Below are 13,592 nucleotides of genomic sequence, written 5' to 3' on the forward strand. Positions count from 1 at the left end.
ATCAAGTCTTACTATTTCCAGGTTGCGGAAACAGGCATCCCAGATTGGCTAACCTGTTGCTAAGTTTCCAGAATTGGCCCGGACAGTACGGTATTTGTGGCCTCTGTTCGGTAAAAAATCCAGAAAATACTGGACATGTAAAATGTCTGATATTTTCTGTTTTTCTTGGATGCTGCATCTGGCGGGAGCAGGTGGAGAGCAGGGACTTAAAGGAGCAGTGAACCGTTTGGTTTAGCACAGGGTTTGTGGGGATTTTTCTTTGGCTCAACAACTTTGGCCCCCATTTTATTTATTTATTTTTGCTCAACAAGTTTGGTTCCCCCCTCCTTTTTTTCCCCACCATGTTCGGTATTTTTTATGAAAGTATTTGGCAACCCTAATACTGCAACCTCTCAAGGTCTGAATTCACACCCCTCTCTTCTGAAAGCACAGCTTCAGAGGGCAGGGCACACCAAAGCATCAGGAATGTGGCAGGTAAGACCGTGACACTAGGATTTTACAACCACCCTAGAAACCTGTTCCAGCGCTTATAAAACATCAAATATTATAGTTGAAAGCAAACTACTGTGGAGAGGATAACGAACAAAATGTATTTTATGGTATGTCCTTAATTTACCATATACAGTAGACTTCCAATAATCTGGAACCTTTGGGACCTGGTGGTGCCGGATTATCGGACTATCAGGAGGTACTATAAGATTTTTTATATATATATATATATATATATATATATATATATATATATATACACACACACACACACACATACACACACACACACACACACAAAAATACATACATACACATTATATACTGTATATAAAGTGGTTTTAGTCCTTTTTATTGTAGCACAAGCACTGTCAAGCGTCACATAATGCCAGTGGCAGACTGACTTGGTCACATCCGGTTTCGCTTGGTTCAGCTGCTGCCGCTGCTGCCTTGTGACTCGTATTTTCCAGAAGCTCACTCACTAGGCTCTTGCCATTTTGATGCCGGACTATCGGGAGTGCCGTACAAGTGGATGCTGGACTCTTGGAGTTTTACTGTATATTGTTTTATGGTCAAAATACTGCCTTTCCGATGTAGCCTTTCACTAATACTCAAACTTTAGTAATTAATCCCTAATCTCATGTGAATTACCATGGTTCAATGTACAGTAATTTCAGCAGCGTTCCAGACTAATCATCAATATGTAAAGTCAAAGAAATATGTGCAAGTATCTACATAATATAAAAACTATAGTTGTGGCTCAACATATACTTGGATTCATTTGTAGAGACAGAAATAGGAAGAAGATTCTTTTATCCATTAGTGACAATGAGGCATGTAATGCAAATTTGTTTTGATTTCAGTTTAGTTTTGCATATGGGTTCCCTTATGCTTTGCAAGTATGCTTCACAAGTCACTTTGTGCATTATCAGTTTTTTAAACCGTTGATGCCACTCTTTATTAAAAAAAAAAATCTAGTTTCACCCACTACAGTCAACATTAAACAGAATTTACAAATATGCACAGGGCAATCCTTCCATGAAGGCATTTAATTAAAATAATTTTGCATATTCTGTTAGATACTATGTTTATGAGTTTTCCCAGTACACTGGGGTAAAATGTAGTTAACAGAACAGAATTAAAGATGGCTTAACAGCAGCAAGAGTAAAACCGAGTATTTTCTTTAAAAAAAAAAACCCCCCACACATTATAAAAACTAACTTGATCCCTCAGACCTACCCGGTATGTCAAGAGTCAGGAAAGAAAAACTAGCTTTTTAACTTAATTCTGATTCCCTATCCAATCCTAGTCCTCAACTAGAAATGGCAGTAGTAACTCACAAACTTGAGAATGCTAATTTTGAATACTAAATTTGGCAAACCTGATATAGAATTTTTTTAAAGTTTAAAACAGTTTTAGAAAATCAAGCTTCTGAGAGTTAATGTCCCACTGTACTATGGGGATGACAGCCATAAAAATTATTATAAACATAAACATATGTAGATAAAATAATACTACTATGGTGGGTGTGACAGAAATGCCTATGCAGAGATCAAACTTCTTACCAAACCAACAAGGCTAACAGTTATCAATGAAGTAACAAGAGGAAGCACATTTTAAAGGTTTAATTTTTATGAACTATATTACTAGACAATTGCAAATGATTGGGTTTGTGTTTGAATCAAAGGTACATCCAAAAGCTAGAATTGACATAGCTACTGAAACAGATCAACTGTGATTTTACTTCTCTGCACTTTTTTCAAATACATAAAGAAAAGCTAAGTTACAATTTACTAAAGTCCACTAATTTAGTAAATTTACATTTACTAAAGTCTGAGATTCAATGAATAACGCATGAAAAATTCTTTAGCTTACATTGTAAGTGTCCATCTTTTAAGGCTCTAAGAATGTCAAATTCCATTTTATGTCAGATCATTTCAAGAGGAGAAAAAGCACCAGGAAAAATGGCATAAACTAAGGGCCACAGTGAAGTAAAAGGCAAAACATCTGTAAGGATACATATTTGAGTAGTTTAAATATACATGCAAACTTCTATTTGTATATGAAAGCCTGTGCCACAGAATCATGTGCTTTTAAATCCATAAAAATCACACACCCCAACAGAAAAATAAAAATCACAGAACACAATAAAATATCTTTAATTTACATATTCAGATTCTTTATAGTTACTTTGATTTGGGAACACATTCCTATAAGCAGTCATGACATTAATTTATTTTTGTCATTTATTTCCTTTGGCAAACTGAATTCAAATATGATCTGTGGTTTACAAGAAGACCTTGTTTTTACCTAGTTTTCTTCTTTTCTATCTGGGTTCAACATAACAAAAAGCAGGCAAGTAAATTTGCTTAGTTCATTATTCCATAAGCAGGAAATTATCTCTTAACCTGATACAAACCAATAGGGAAGAAACTTGCTTTTGATCCACTAGGAAAAATCATTACTGTATATGTATACATATCATATTGTTTTTTATGCTGAGTTGTAAATGCACACAAATATAGGGCAGTTGCGTAGTTTTCAGTTTTCTAATGAAATCTTTGATGGTTTGCCCAGTTTAAGGTCATGTTTGTAATTTGACAAGAGGCCTGAATAAAAACATACATGAAGTAGCACGAATTGCAGAGGCCCTTATTTTTTATGCAGTTGTGTGGCACCAATTATAATCCTCAAAACGCTGTGGTTCACTTTTGAATCTCTCTTCCTGGATGAAGATGGCACATTATATACTAGGACTGGAGTTTCCATAGACCAATCCTCCATCCTAAAACGGAGGGAAATGCATTGCTGAATGATGCATTTCGTTCTTGTTGTTCAAAGATATTAAAAATCAGCTGCAGGTGACTAAATAAAAATTTCAGGTACCATCCCAGTTTTCTTCTGAATCTTTCAATCCATTGAATGTAACCCAATGATAATGTCATGACAAATATAAAATAAAATACTTTTAAACTCAGGAAATTAACTTTTAAACAATTTTCTTACAAATACAATATATAATTAAAATTTATGTATTTCTGCTTGTTCCCCTACTGCTGATACCATCAAGGTCTTCATTGTTAAGTTCTAATCACAGGTACTAGAGATGGGCACTTCATGCTGGAGTTGGCGGCAATCTCTTTACTATTTCATTAGCTATCCTTAGATAGGCTTTAGCCTGTAAAAACAAAAATAAAATATCCATCAATTTGTGTTTTCTACCTGAAAGCATAAGAAATGTAAAAACGTCAATGTTCTTGCACAAACATTCAGAGAAGTATTTCAGTTTCAATGTTGTCTTTTTGTTATTGAAATAAAATCATAACTAAAACTTAAATGCTATAAAGCATCAAGGAAAATTCAAGTCCAAACATAGTAATTTTTAAAAATTCCATCCAAAAATTCAGTTGAGCAATGTACCCTGCCCAGCAGGCAGTGCTTGTGTTCTTCCAGGAAACACATAGTTTACTGTGAGAATTCTTTCATCTCTGGCAGAAAAATGTTATTCTCAAGATCCTCTGTCCTGTCAAGTTAGGTGAGGTGCTGCGTACACAATTTCAAATTTCAGATAAATAAATAAAATACCAAAAAGCCGAGTGAATGACATCCTTATAAACTGCGGTGCACTCAGAAGAATCTTACATAGAGTCAGTAGGGATAAAATGGAGACGGTCTTATTATATATACCAAGGTCCTTTTCCATTAAAAAATTTAAAAGCCAACAGAGTCAGGTTCATTAACTGACAAGAAAGTGGTCACAGATAGATGACTAAGTCCAGAAGAACCGACAGTCTGACCTCTAGCATAGCACAGACCACAGAGCTGGACTCAGAAATCCCTGTATGAGGTTCAATAATTGCTAGCTGAAGTATAGCATATCTAAGTCCAGAAGAACAGACAGTCTGACCTCTAGCATAGCACAGACCACAGAGCTGGACTCAGAAATCCCTGTATGAGGTTCAATAATTGCTAGCTGAAGTATAGCATATCTTTTAGAAAGATGTTCAGCCTTGGTTTAAAGATTTCAAACAACAGAGAACCTATCAGACATCTTGGTAAATTGTTCTAGAGATTTTACCTTGACTATTTAAAATCTGCATCTTATTTCCGCTTTGAATTCTTCAAGCCACTGGATCTTCTTATGCCTTTGTCTTCTAGCAGAGAGATCTCTGCTACTTAACTATCTTCTCCCCATTTAGATACTTACAGGCAGTGATCAAGTAACCTCTTAATTTTTTCACAATGAACATGTTTTCTGGCCCACCCTACACTCCACTATAATGGGAATTTTGCAGACATCTTGCCTGTTTTGTTAGAAAATAAAGATATCACTAGAAGGATCAACAGTATGTTACTCTCCCTGACATCCATCTTCCCACCACCAACATGCTTCCCATTCCTGGAACTTACTCTCAGCTTCTCCATCCTTTCTGCCATTGCCAGCCCCACTTTACCACCATGATATCAAGTATACCTCTTGTGACCTAAGTGTTCAGGTATCCATAGACTGGCCCTCAAGTTTGAGGTACTTAAGGAATGTAAGATCAAGACCTTTATAAACAGTACAAGGTACATAGAATATAATCGTAACTGAACAAATGATAGGTCCCAGTGCTATAAAGAAAAAGGCACATGAATAACTTTATTCATATAAACAATCTCAGTGAAGAGAAGAAGTGGATCGTGCCCACAAAAGCTCATGATACCATCTACATCAGTGGTTCCCAACCTTTTCACTAATGTGGACCCCCCTATCCCTCCTCCAAACTGTTCATGTACCCCCATCAAAGCCAATTCTAGCCACAGTTCTAGTACTCAGCAAAGTATTTTCTCACTTTTCCTTTACTTTTCGTTTCTGTTCAATTAGACATTCCACTTGTGGATGCTTCACTATGCTCATCGGTCTCCTTTCTCTTCAGCGAGCCTGATTTCAGCCACAGACTCATGTTGAACATATGGCTAACGCTTGTATGTTTCTAACTATCGTGATCATTTTGTCACACAAAGGCGCCACAACATAGATTTTCAGACCGCAATTAATAACATTAGAAGATATTTAATTTTAAAATAATAATTGATTGTAACTTTACAATTTATTTACAACTTATTTTCTATGATCATTTTTATTTATCTTTTTTTTTTTCGCGGATCCCCAGATGCCCACGGACCCAAGATTGGGAACCACTAATCTACATTTTTTGTTAGTCTCTAAAGTGCTGCAAGACAATTTGTTGTTTTTTAAGTTTTGCCAGTTACAGACTAACTCGGCTATCCCTTTGAAGCTTACAAGAGGAAAGTTATCACTTGCCCAAATCTTTGCATCATCAGCCTCAAATGCAGTAGCAATGTGCTGACAATGCTGACTTGTTTAATAATAACTACCAGGATGAACAACAATATTTCCTATTCTTCAGTTTAGCTCGGGAGCAGTTTTTTCTTCTGAAAGCAATTTAAAATATTAACACTGCCTATGAAAGAGATCCAAAAATATACAGGCAGTCCCCGAGTTACATGGATCCGACTTACGTCGGATCCGCAGTTACGAACGGGGCCCTCCCTCTCTCTGGTCTCCAGCAGACCAGGGAGAGGAAGCAAAGTGGCGGAACATGAGGGCAGCGGACAGGGCTGCCCGCGTGCTCCGCTGCTTTGCTCTGCTTTGCTCCCTGTCCCCCTGGACCAGGGGGACGGGGAGCAAAGCAGAGCAAAGCGGCGGAGCCTGGGGTTCTTAAGTTGAATCTGTATGTAAGTCAGAACTGGCGTCCAGATTCAGCCGCTGTTGAAACTGATCAGTTTCAGCAGCGGCTGAATCTGGACGCCAGTTCCGACTTACATACAGATTCAACTTAAGAACAAACCTACAGTCCCTATCTTGTACGTAACCCGGGGACTACCTATAGTTCTAATAATATAATTATAATTTACATTTTTTTCAGAAGGCTAGTACCATTGCCATCGCATATTTCCTCCATACACCCATTCTGTCGACATAGTTTCTATGAGTACTGTGTAATGAAACTGGATAATGCAACTATATGGAACATTAGCAGACTTCTCTACAGCCATTTATCTACCAATTTGTGCACTTATAAAGCAGTGCTAAATTAAGGTAACAAATAGTTAACTGAAAAAACTCTGTAAGAGAGTCTAAAAACTTTACTTCTGTTTAATCATTCCTACCATATAGGATGTAACTCTTGCGCTATGAGTTTCTTGACATTCTTCAACACATTTATAGAATATAGTCTACACTAGTGTGATAAGCTTATCCCATTTATACAATTATTTCATTTAAAACAATAAGCTATTTTAAAAAATAAAATTCCAAATTATTAGATTCAATATTTACTGATTTGTTTTCTATTTAGAATGATACATGCAATAAAAATGTTTACTTTACTGAATAAAGTGTTGAGATCTTTAACCAGAGAATGATTTAGGGTAGTTTAATTATCACCAAAACCAGCCAGCACAACTAACCTTTATAATCCCCAAAATACAGTACAGAAGTATGGAGACAGCACAGTTATGATACATTATTTTGCATATAATTATGATGTAACCCCACAAACCAAAGTTTTAATAAATTAATTTTCCACAAAGTAGTTAGAAGCAATCTGCTATCACTAAGTGAAACAGAATGAAATTAAAATGTATTAAAAAAACTTCTGTTCACTAAGAAGCACAAAGAGGAGGTATGTCATGAACTTAAGATCTTTTATGTTAGATATAAGCTATCAGAATAATAAAGTTCCACTGCGGCACCACAATAGTTAAACCTTTGCTTCTCAAAAAAAAAAAAATGTATAAAAGGTTAGGAGCAATTCTGCTCCAACTTATGCACAATATGCATATAAAACTCAATGCACTGCAGAAATGGTGTTTCTACTTCCAGAACAGGAGGAGGGAAGAGACAGGCCACAGTGTCCCAATAAAGGTCAACTATGTATTCCTTTGCAGGCTGTGATGTATAATTTTCAAGGCCTTGAAACCCAACTAATTTTTCAAACTGAGTGTTTTGGAGCCTGGTCAAGGTAAAAAAAAGCAAACGAAGATTTTCCCACACAAGATTTTCAGTAGCTCCCCCTCCCCCTTTTTCTGTAAACAAAATAGACACTTCATTTGTGCAACCAAAGCAAGAATGTGTCCAACAGCAGGATTTTTCTAGAGATCATTTTCTTACACAGGGAGAGGGCATCTCTCTGCTAATCATGTGAATGAGACTGTGAAGAGAAGACGTTTTTCAATACTTATATATTGCACGGTCAGGGAATTCTTACTGATGAGAAGAAATTTGATGTAAATGGCATTACTGAAATTCAGTAGAATGACTCACATGATTGAAATCACTGGTTGTAACTGTTCAGGAAAGACAAAAAAGGAGAGTGGCATTTTATATTAACATTGTTACCTATTTTAGAGTTACTGATAACTAACTCTATACTGGGACTTTATTTTGAAATAACCCCTCCCCTCAATGGTCCAGTTTATAAGCAGAGCATCCACACTACCACGCCCATAATTTTTTTGAAATAATTACTCCCCAGAGTAAACTGAACTAATTACTTCCTAGTGCTTCTTGGGGCTCCAAGTGCGAGATAGCACAGCCACATTAACACAGCCTGCCTCAGACTAATTCCGACGCTTCCCCATAGTGTGGACACACTAGTTTGAATTTGCTAAATTAGGATTTACGGTGACTTTACTAATTTTGAAAGCTTCCTAGTGTAGACATGGCCTCAGAGCCGCAGTGTCTCTAATGCATATCAATCAATGTGCAAACTAACAAAGCCCAGGTGGGTGTATATAGCTGCAGTCCTGTTATTGACCACTAAGTCAAATCAGTGAACAAGATGACTTAATCTTTCCACATGTATCTGCAATGTGTAGAAAGTAAAACGGTGTAGTGATGGAAGTCTTCAATTTAGGAGACATATGCTGGAGGTCTCATGGAGCCAATCATAAAAGAGCAATAGATTTTCTAAAAATGATAGATGATAAAATTTCTAACACAGAAGGTATCACACCCAACATAAGATAACTCTGTTTTGGGTCTCATCAGCCCCACCGAGGAGGCAACTGTTCCATGGCCTGGCAATACAAGAGGGCCCAGAGCTCCCAGAAGCTGCTGCTGCTACTGGGACAGCAACCAGAGTCTAGAACCCTTTAAATTCCTGCCCAAGCACTGGGCAGCATGCTCCGGGCAGCACTGAGGACTGCGTGGGGAAGACTAAGAGATCTTAAAAAACAGTTGTCAATGGGGAAACAGCACTGAACAGGGGCATTTCTAGTGGAGTTCTACAGTATTGGTACTAGTCAACATTTTTGTCAACCATCTGGAAAGAAATATAAAAAATTACTGCTGATAAAATTTGTGAAGGACACAGATAGAAAGAATGGCAAATAATGATGGGGACATGGGAGCCATATGTATGACCTGGATCTTTTAAATGAGGTCCTGTGACAGGGTCAGGCTGAAGGGGTACAAGAGAGCAATGGAAGGGAAATATATTAACCTTAGATTGAGTACATTTCTGTTCCCAGTGTGAACTGGCAGGAGCTAGTCCAGAGCCAGCAGGAACCTGGCAGAATCAATCAGGCAGTTAAGCACCCAGAATTAATTAAGTGGGCTTCTAGAGTTAAGTGAGACAAAAGAGCTTCTCTGCAGTTAGCATGTGGAGAGCTGAGAAGACAAAAGAAGCTACAGAGGATCTGGGTGGAGCAGGCACAGGCAGATGCTAGGAGGAAGAGCATGTAAGGGGGAAGTAGCCCAGGCATTTTGTAATTATCTTGCAGCTGGAGTTGCAGACTTTTACAGACAGCTGGCTTTTACAGTGCCCTAGGCTGGAACCCAGAGTAGAGGGTGGGCCTGAGTTCCTGCTTCCACCCACCTCCCCACTCACTTCCTCATTTACACTCAGGGAAAAGACTGGATGGAAAAAAGAAAGGGGTTTACCCAGCCCTGTATCATTCGGGAGGTCCACAAAACTACGGAGTTCAGTTTCCCTTTGTACCTCACTGTGACGGAGCGGGCCACCTCCACACCGCGGATGCGGACCCACCCCGCACTGACCCTGCGGTTGCCCTCACGCTCCTAGGGGCCGCCCGAAGTGCAAGGGGGACGTGCGGCGTGTGCTCCGCCACCACTGCCCAGCTAAGAAATGGCGGTAGGGCTGGCGCGGAAGGTCCGTTGCCAGCAGACGGACGGGGAGGGGGCGGGGCCGACGCACGCGGCAGCCAACGAGATGATGTCGAGACGCCGGAGCGGGCACTTTAAGTTGAGGTGGGTCCAGAGCAGGGGGGGGGCAGGCGAAGGGCATGGAAGCAGCAGAGAGAGAGGGAATCCCCCCAGATAGGAGACGGGACGGGCGGAGGTGACTAAGAGGAGGACTGGCAAGAGGGACACAGAGGGTCAGAGCCGGCGAGACTGGATACAGAACGAGGATAGGAAGTAGCCCAGGGCAGGGCAAGGAGCCGGTGTGCTGGTGAGTTTCGGGCAACCACCCCGCCAGCAGGGCAGGACAGGGTGATCCTGTCCTTAGGGCCCTGGGTTGGGGCCTGGGAGAGAGGGCGGGCCCGGACCCCCCTATCCTCATTGGTGAGGAATTTAAAGTCCCCTAGCCAACAGCGGGCTTCGGTGGTGGGACAGTCACCTTCATTACACGTGGTGGAGAATGTGGGCATTCTTTTGAATCCCCCCCCCCCACAGATACTTGCACATACACCCCCCCCCCAAAAAAAAACCCCTGGAAAAAGCGAAAAGAAAGAGGAGGCCGAGGAGCAAGTCGGAACGAGCTGACTCGCCGAGTAGACAGGAGACGCCAATCCCCGGGATGATGGAGGCGGCCGAGGTATTCAAATGGCTATAGGACAACCAGCACCACCACCAACAGCAACAGACAGCCCTTATCCAGCAACTGGCCGCCCAACAACGGGACCAGCAGGCGCAGCTCCTGAGGGACGTGACAGAGCAGTTTCAAGCACAACAGGACCACTGGGTGAGACAATGGGGGAGCTTGGGCAGGGGCCAAACCCTGGCACCCGGGCGGGGGAAGAGGCGGAAGGGGGGGGGCTGGCCCAACTCCCTGTGCGGCTGACCAAAATGGGCCCCTCGGATGATCCGGAGGCATTTCTGGTCACTTTTGAAAGGGTGGCCACTGCCGCCTGGTGGCCAGAGCAGCATTGGGCCACGCTGCTAGCTCCGTACCTCACGGGGTCCAGCCCAGCTGGCGTACCGGAGTCTAGATCCGCGAGACGCCCTACATTATTTTAAAGTAAAAGAGGCTATCCTAGACCAGTTAGGGGTCACACCGGAAACGTTTCGGCAACGCTTCCGGCAGGAAAAATATCCTCCCGGGGCTCGTCCACGGGCGGTGGCCCAACGGCTCAAAGAGGCGGGCTGGCGCAGGTTGGAACCAGACCAGCAAACGGGGCCCCAGGTGGCGGAGAAGGTGGTGATGGAACAGTTTATTCACATCCTGCCAGGGGAAGGGCAGCGGTGGGTGCGGCGGCACCGCCCCTCGTCACTGGGCAACGCAGTAGTTCTAATGGAAGACTATCTAGCAGCCGAAGGGGGTGGGGAAGTGAGCGGGCCCCGGAAGGAACACCCTGTGGGGGTAGGGAGAGGAACACGACCTCCCCCTCGGCAAGGGGAAACCCAGAACCTGGCAGGTCCCCCCAGCCCAGGGAAAGGCGGGGTACGCCGTTTAGCCCCTGTATGGAGTAGGCCCGTGAAGGAAATCTCCACACCACAACCACCAACCCGGGAGGGGTAGCCCACCCGCATCGCAGATCTCCAGCGGAACATGCTTCCAATGTGGCCAGGAGGGGCACTTCAAGCGAGACTGCCCATATATGGACTGCTCCTATAGCCAGGTAATGGCGGGGCAAAGCGAGGAGGGGGCACCGCCGGCCGGGAGGATACTAAGGAAGGTAGAAGTGGAAGGCCGGGCAGTCACTGCCCTAGTAGTCTCAGGGTGCGGCCAGACCTGGGTGCGGGCCGACCTAGTGCAGAAAGGGGGGCCTCAGGGACCTCCCGTGCTCGTGCAATGCGTCCATGGGCGGATAGAGTCATACCCCACAACGTGGGTACGCCTGAGGGACGGAGCCTTAGAGGGGTGGGCCTACGTAGCCCTTGTCCCTGGGCTAGTGTACCCCGTCCTCTTCGGACGAGACTGGCGAGGGTTTGAACAAGCCCTCCGCAAATGGCAAGGGCGGAAGGATGTCTTGGCCACAGGCCCTGTGGGGGCCACGTCAGGGGAGGCGGAGGGAGCATGAGGAGAGGACCAGGTCTGTGCGGAGGAAGAATGGCCCCCCGACTTTGTACGTGAACAGAGGGAAGACCCCCTCCTGCAGCGGGCCTGGGAAAACGTGTCCGGGGAGGCGGGCGCAGAGGGGGCCACCGGAGGGGACACACCCTACCCCCACTTTGAGGTTCAGGGCGACCGCCTCTACAGAATTAACAAGGGGCGGGAGGACGGCGAGGTAATTTCCCAGCTGGTAGTACCAGGCAAATACCACCGGCAGTTGATGGAGCTGGCCCACAGTAATCCCTGGGCAAGGCACCCAGGGTACGAAAAAAACGTGCGCTGCTTGCTCCCAAGATTTTATTGGCCCGGTGTCTATCGTACGGTGAAGGACTTCTGCAACTCCTGTCCCGAATGCCAGAGGATGGAGCGGGTGCCCAAAGCCCCACTAATCCCGAGTGGATGTCCCGTTCCAGAGGACAGCAATGGACTTAGTGAGCCCGCTGGAATGGACAAAGAACCAGTACCAGTTTAGAAGGATGCCCTTCGGGCTCCCCGGGGCCACCGCAACGTTCCAGCGGCTGATGGACCGAGTACTCCAGCCCCATGTGTCGTACGCGGCGGCATATATGGACGACATAATCATATATAGCACAACGTGGTCCGAGCATTTGCAACAAATAGAAGCAGTATTATCCTCATTACGGGACGCCGGGTTGACTGCCAACCCTGCCAAATGTCACTTCGGCCAATGGGAAGTCTCATACCTAGGATACACGGGTGGGGGGGGGGTCAAAATCCATCCGCAGATAGGTAAAATCGAGGCCCTGCGGAGTTACCCAGCCCCAACTATGAAACAGCAGGTTTGACAATTTTTAGGACTCGCCAGCTACTATCGGTGGTTCATGCCGGACTTCGCAACCTTGGCGGCCCCATTGACAGACCTAACTCGGAATGCAGACGGAAAGCCCCAGCCTCTTATACAGGGGCTGGCAGCAAATGGGAAAATCTCAAGATAATGGAAGCTCAAGTGTTGAGCTCTCCATGGCAGCCAATAAAGGCAGTGTTTTGTTTTATCCTGAGCTTTTTTCCCCCATCTTCTGTTTATTAATAACCCAACTCTGAGCAAAAGGATCTGGTTCTAAACTCTAACATTTTGGCTTCATTTGAGCTGCTCCAGCTGATACTGATTTATAGGGTGGCCAGAAAGTTTGTGCAGAACACAGATACAAAGCTCACAGCTCTGACTGAAACTTAAAACTGTAGGTCACTTTTTAACAACACATTTAGGTTTTAAATTTCCTACATCAAGGTTAGAGAATAGTTTAATTAGGTGATTTGACCTAAACTTGTTTTTTCTGAAGGCATTAAAAAGGTGAATTTTTTAGATCGGTGAGCAATTCAGTCTTTTATCCAAGGTTAATAAAATGGCAGTAACACAAACAACATGTGGGAAAGGTCTAAATAGGATCTCAAATTATCAATACTCCCTTCATTACACAAAATCAACTTTACATACATTGAACTTTTTCTCCTATTCATGATCTTTTTAATGTGCCATCTGTAGACTTGAATAATACTGATGACTTCAACTGTTTACTCTATCATTACTAAGCAACAGAAGATGGCTTTCAACCAAAACAGAAGTTTTTTTCTTTTTTGGGGTGGAAATGGCATGGAGAGAGAAACGTGATTTTGAGTTCTTATATATCACAACCACTTTCATATTAATACAATATTATTGTAATTTAGAAATTATAGTTCATCATTTGTTGTTTGTAGGCTCTCTAATAGGAATTAAGTTTATAGTCCGTCCATCTTTATGAAACTTCCTCCTTTTGCTTTGTGGAGCTGAGGGGA

The 13,592-nt window shown here is 43.1% G+C and overlaps 1 protein-coding gene across 4 annotated transcripts in view; it reads right to left on the reverse strand.

The window, feature by feature from the left end:
- Positions 1–2,099: 2,099 nt before the first annotated feature.
- The window catches only part of NUBPL (NUBP iron-sulfur cluster assembly factor, mitochondrial), a 150,227-nt gene continuing 138,734 nt past the window's right edge, over positions 2,100–13,592 (reverse strand). For all 4 annotated transcript variants that reach the window (XM_014570137.3, XM_025181342.2, XM_006116358.4 and 1 more), the window contains one exon: positions 2,100–3,667. In XM_014570137.3, the coding sequence (XP_014425623.2) occupies positions 3,605–3,667 (63 nt within the window). In that variant the 3' untranslated portion in view covers positions 2,100–3,604. The remainder of the gene's footprint in view (positions 3,668–13,592) is intronic.

The sequence above is a fragment of the Pelodiscus sinensis genome, chromosome 4 (assembly GCF_049634645.1).
Source record: "Pelodiscus sinensis isolate JC-2024 chromosome 4, ASM4963464v1, whole genome shotgun sequence".
Taxonomy (NCBI): Eukaryota; Metazoa; Chordata; order Testudines; family Trionychidae; genus Pelodiscus; species Pelodiscus sinensis.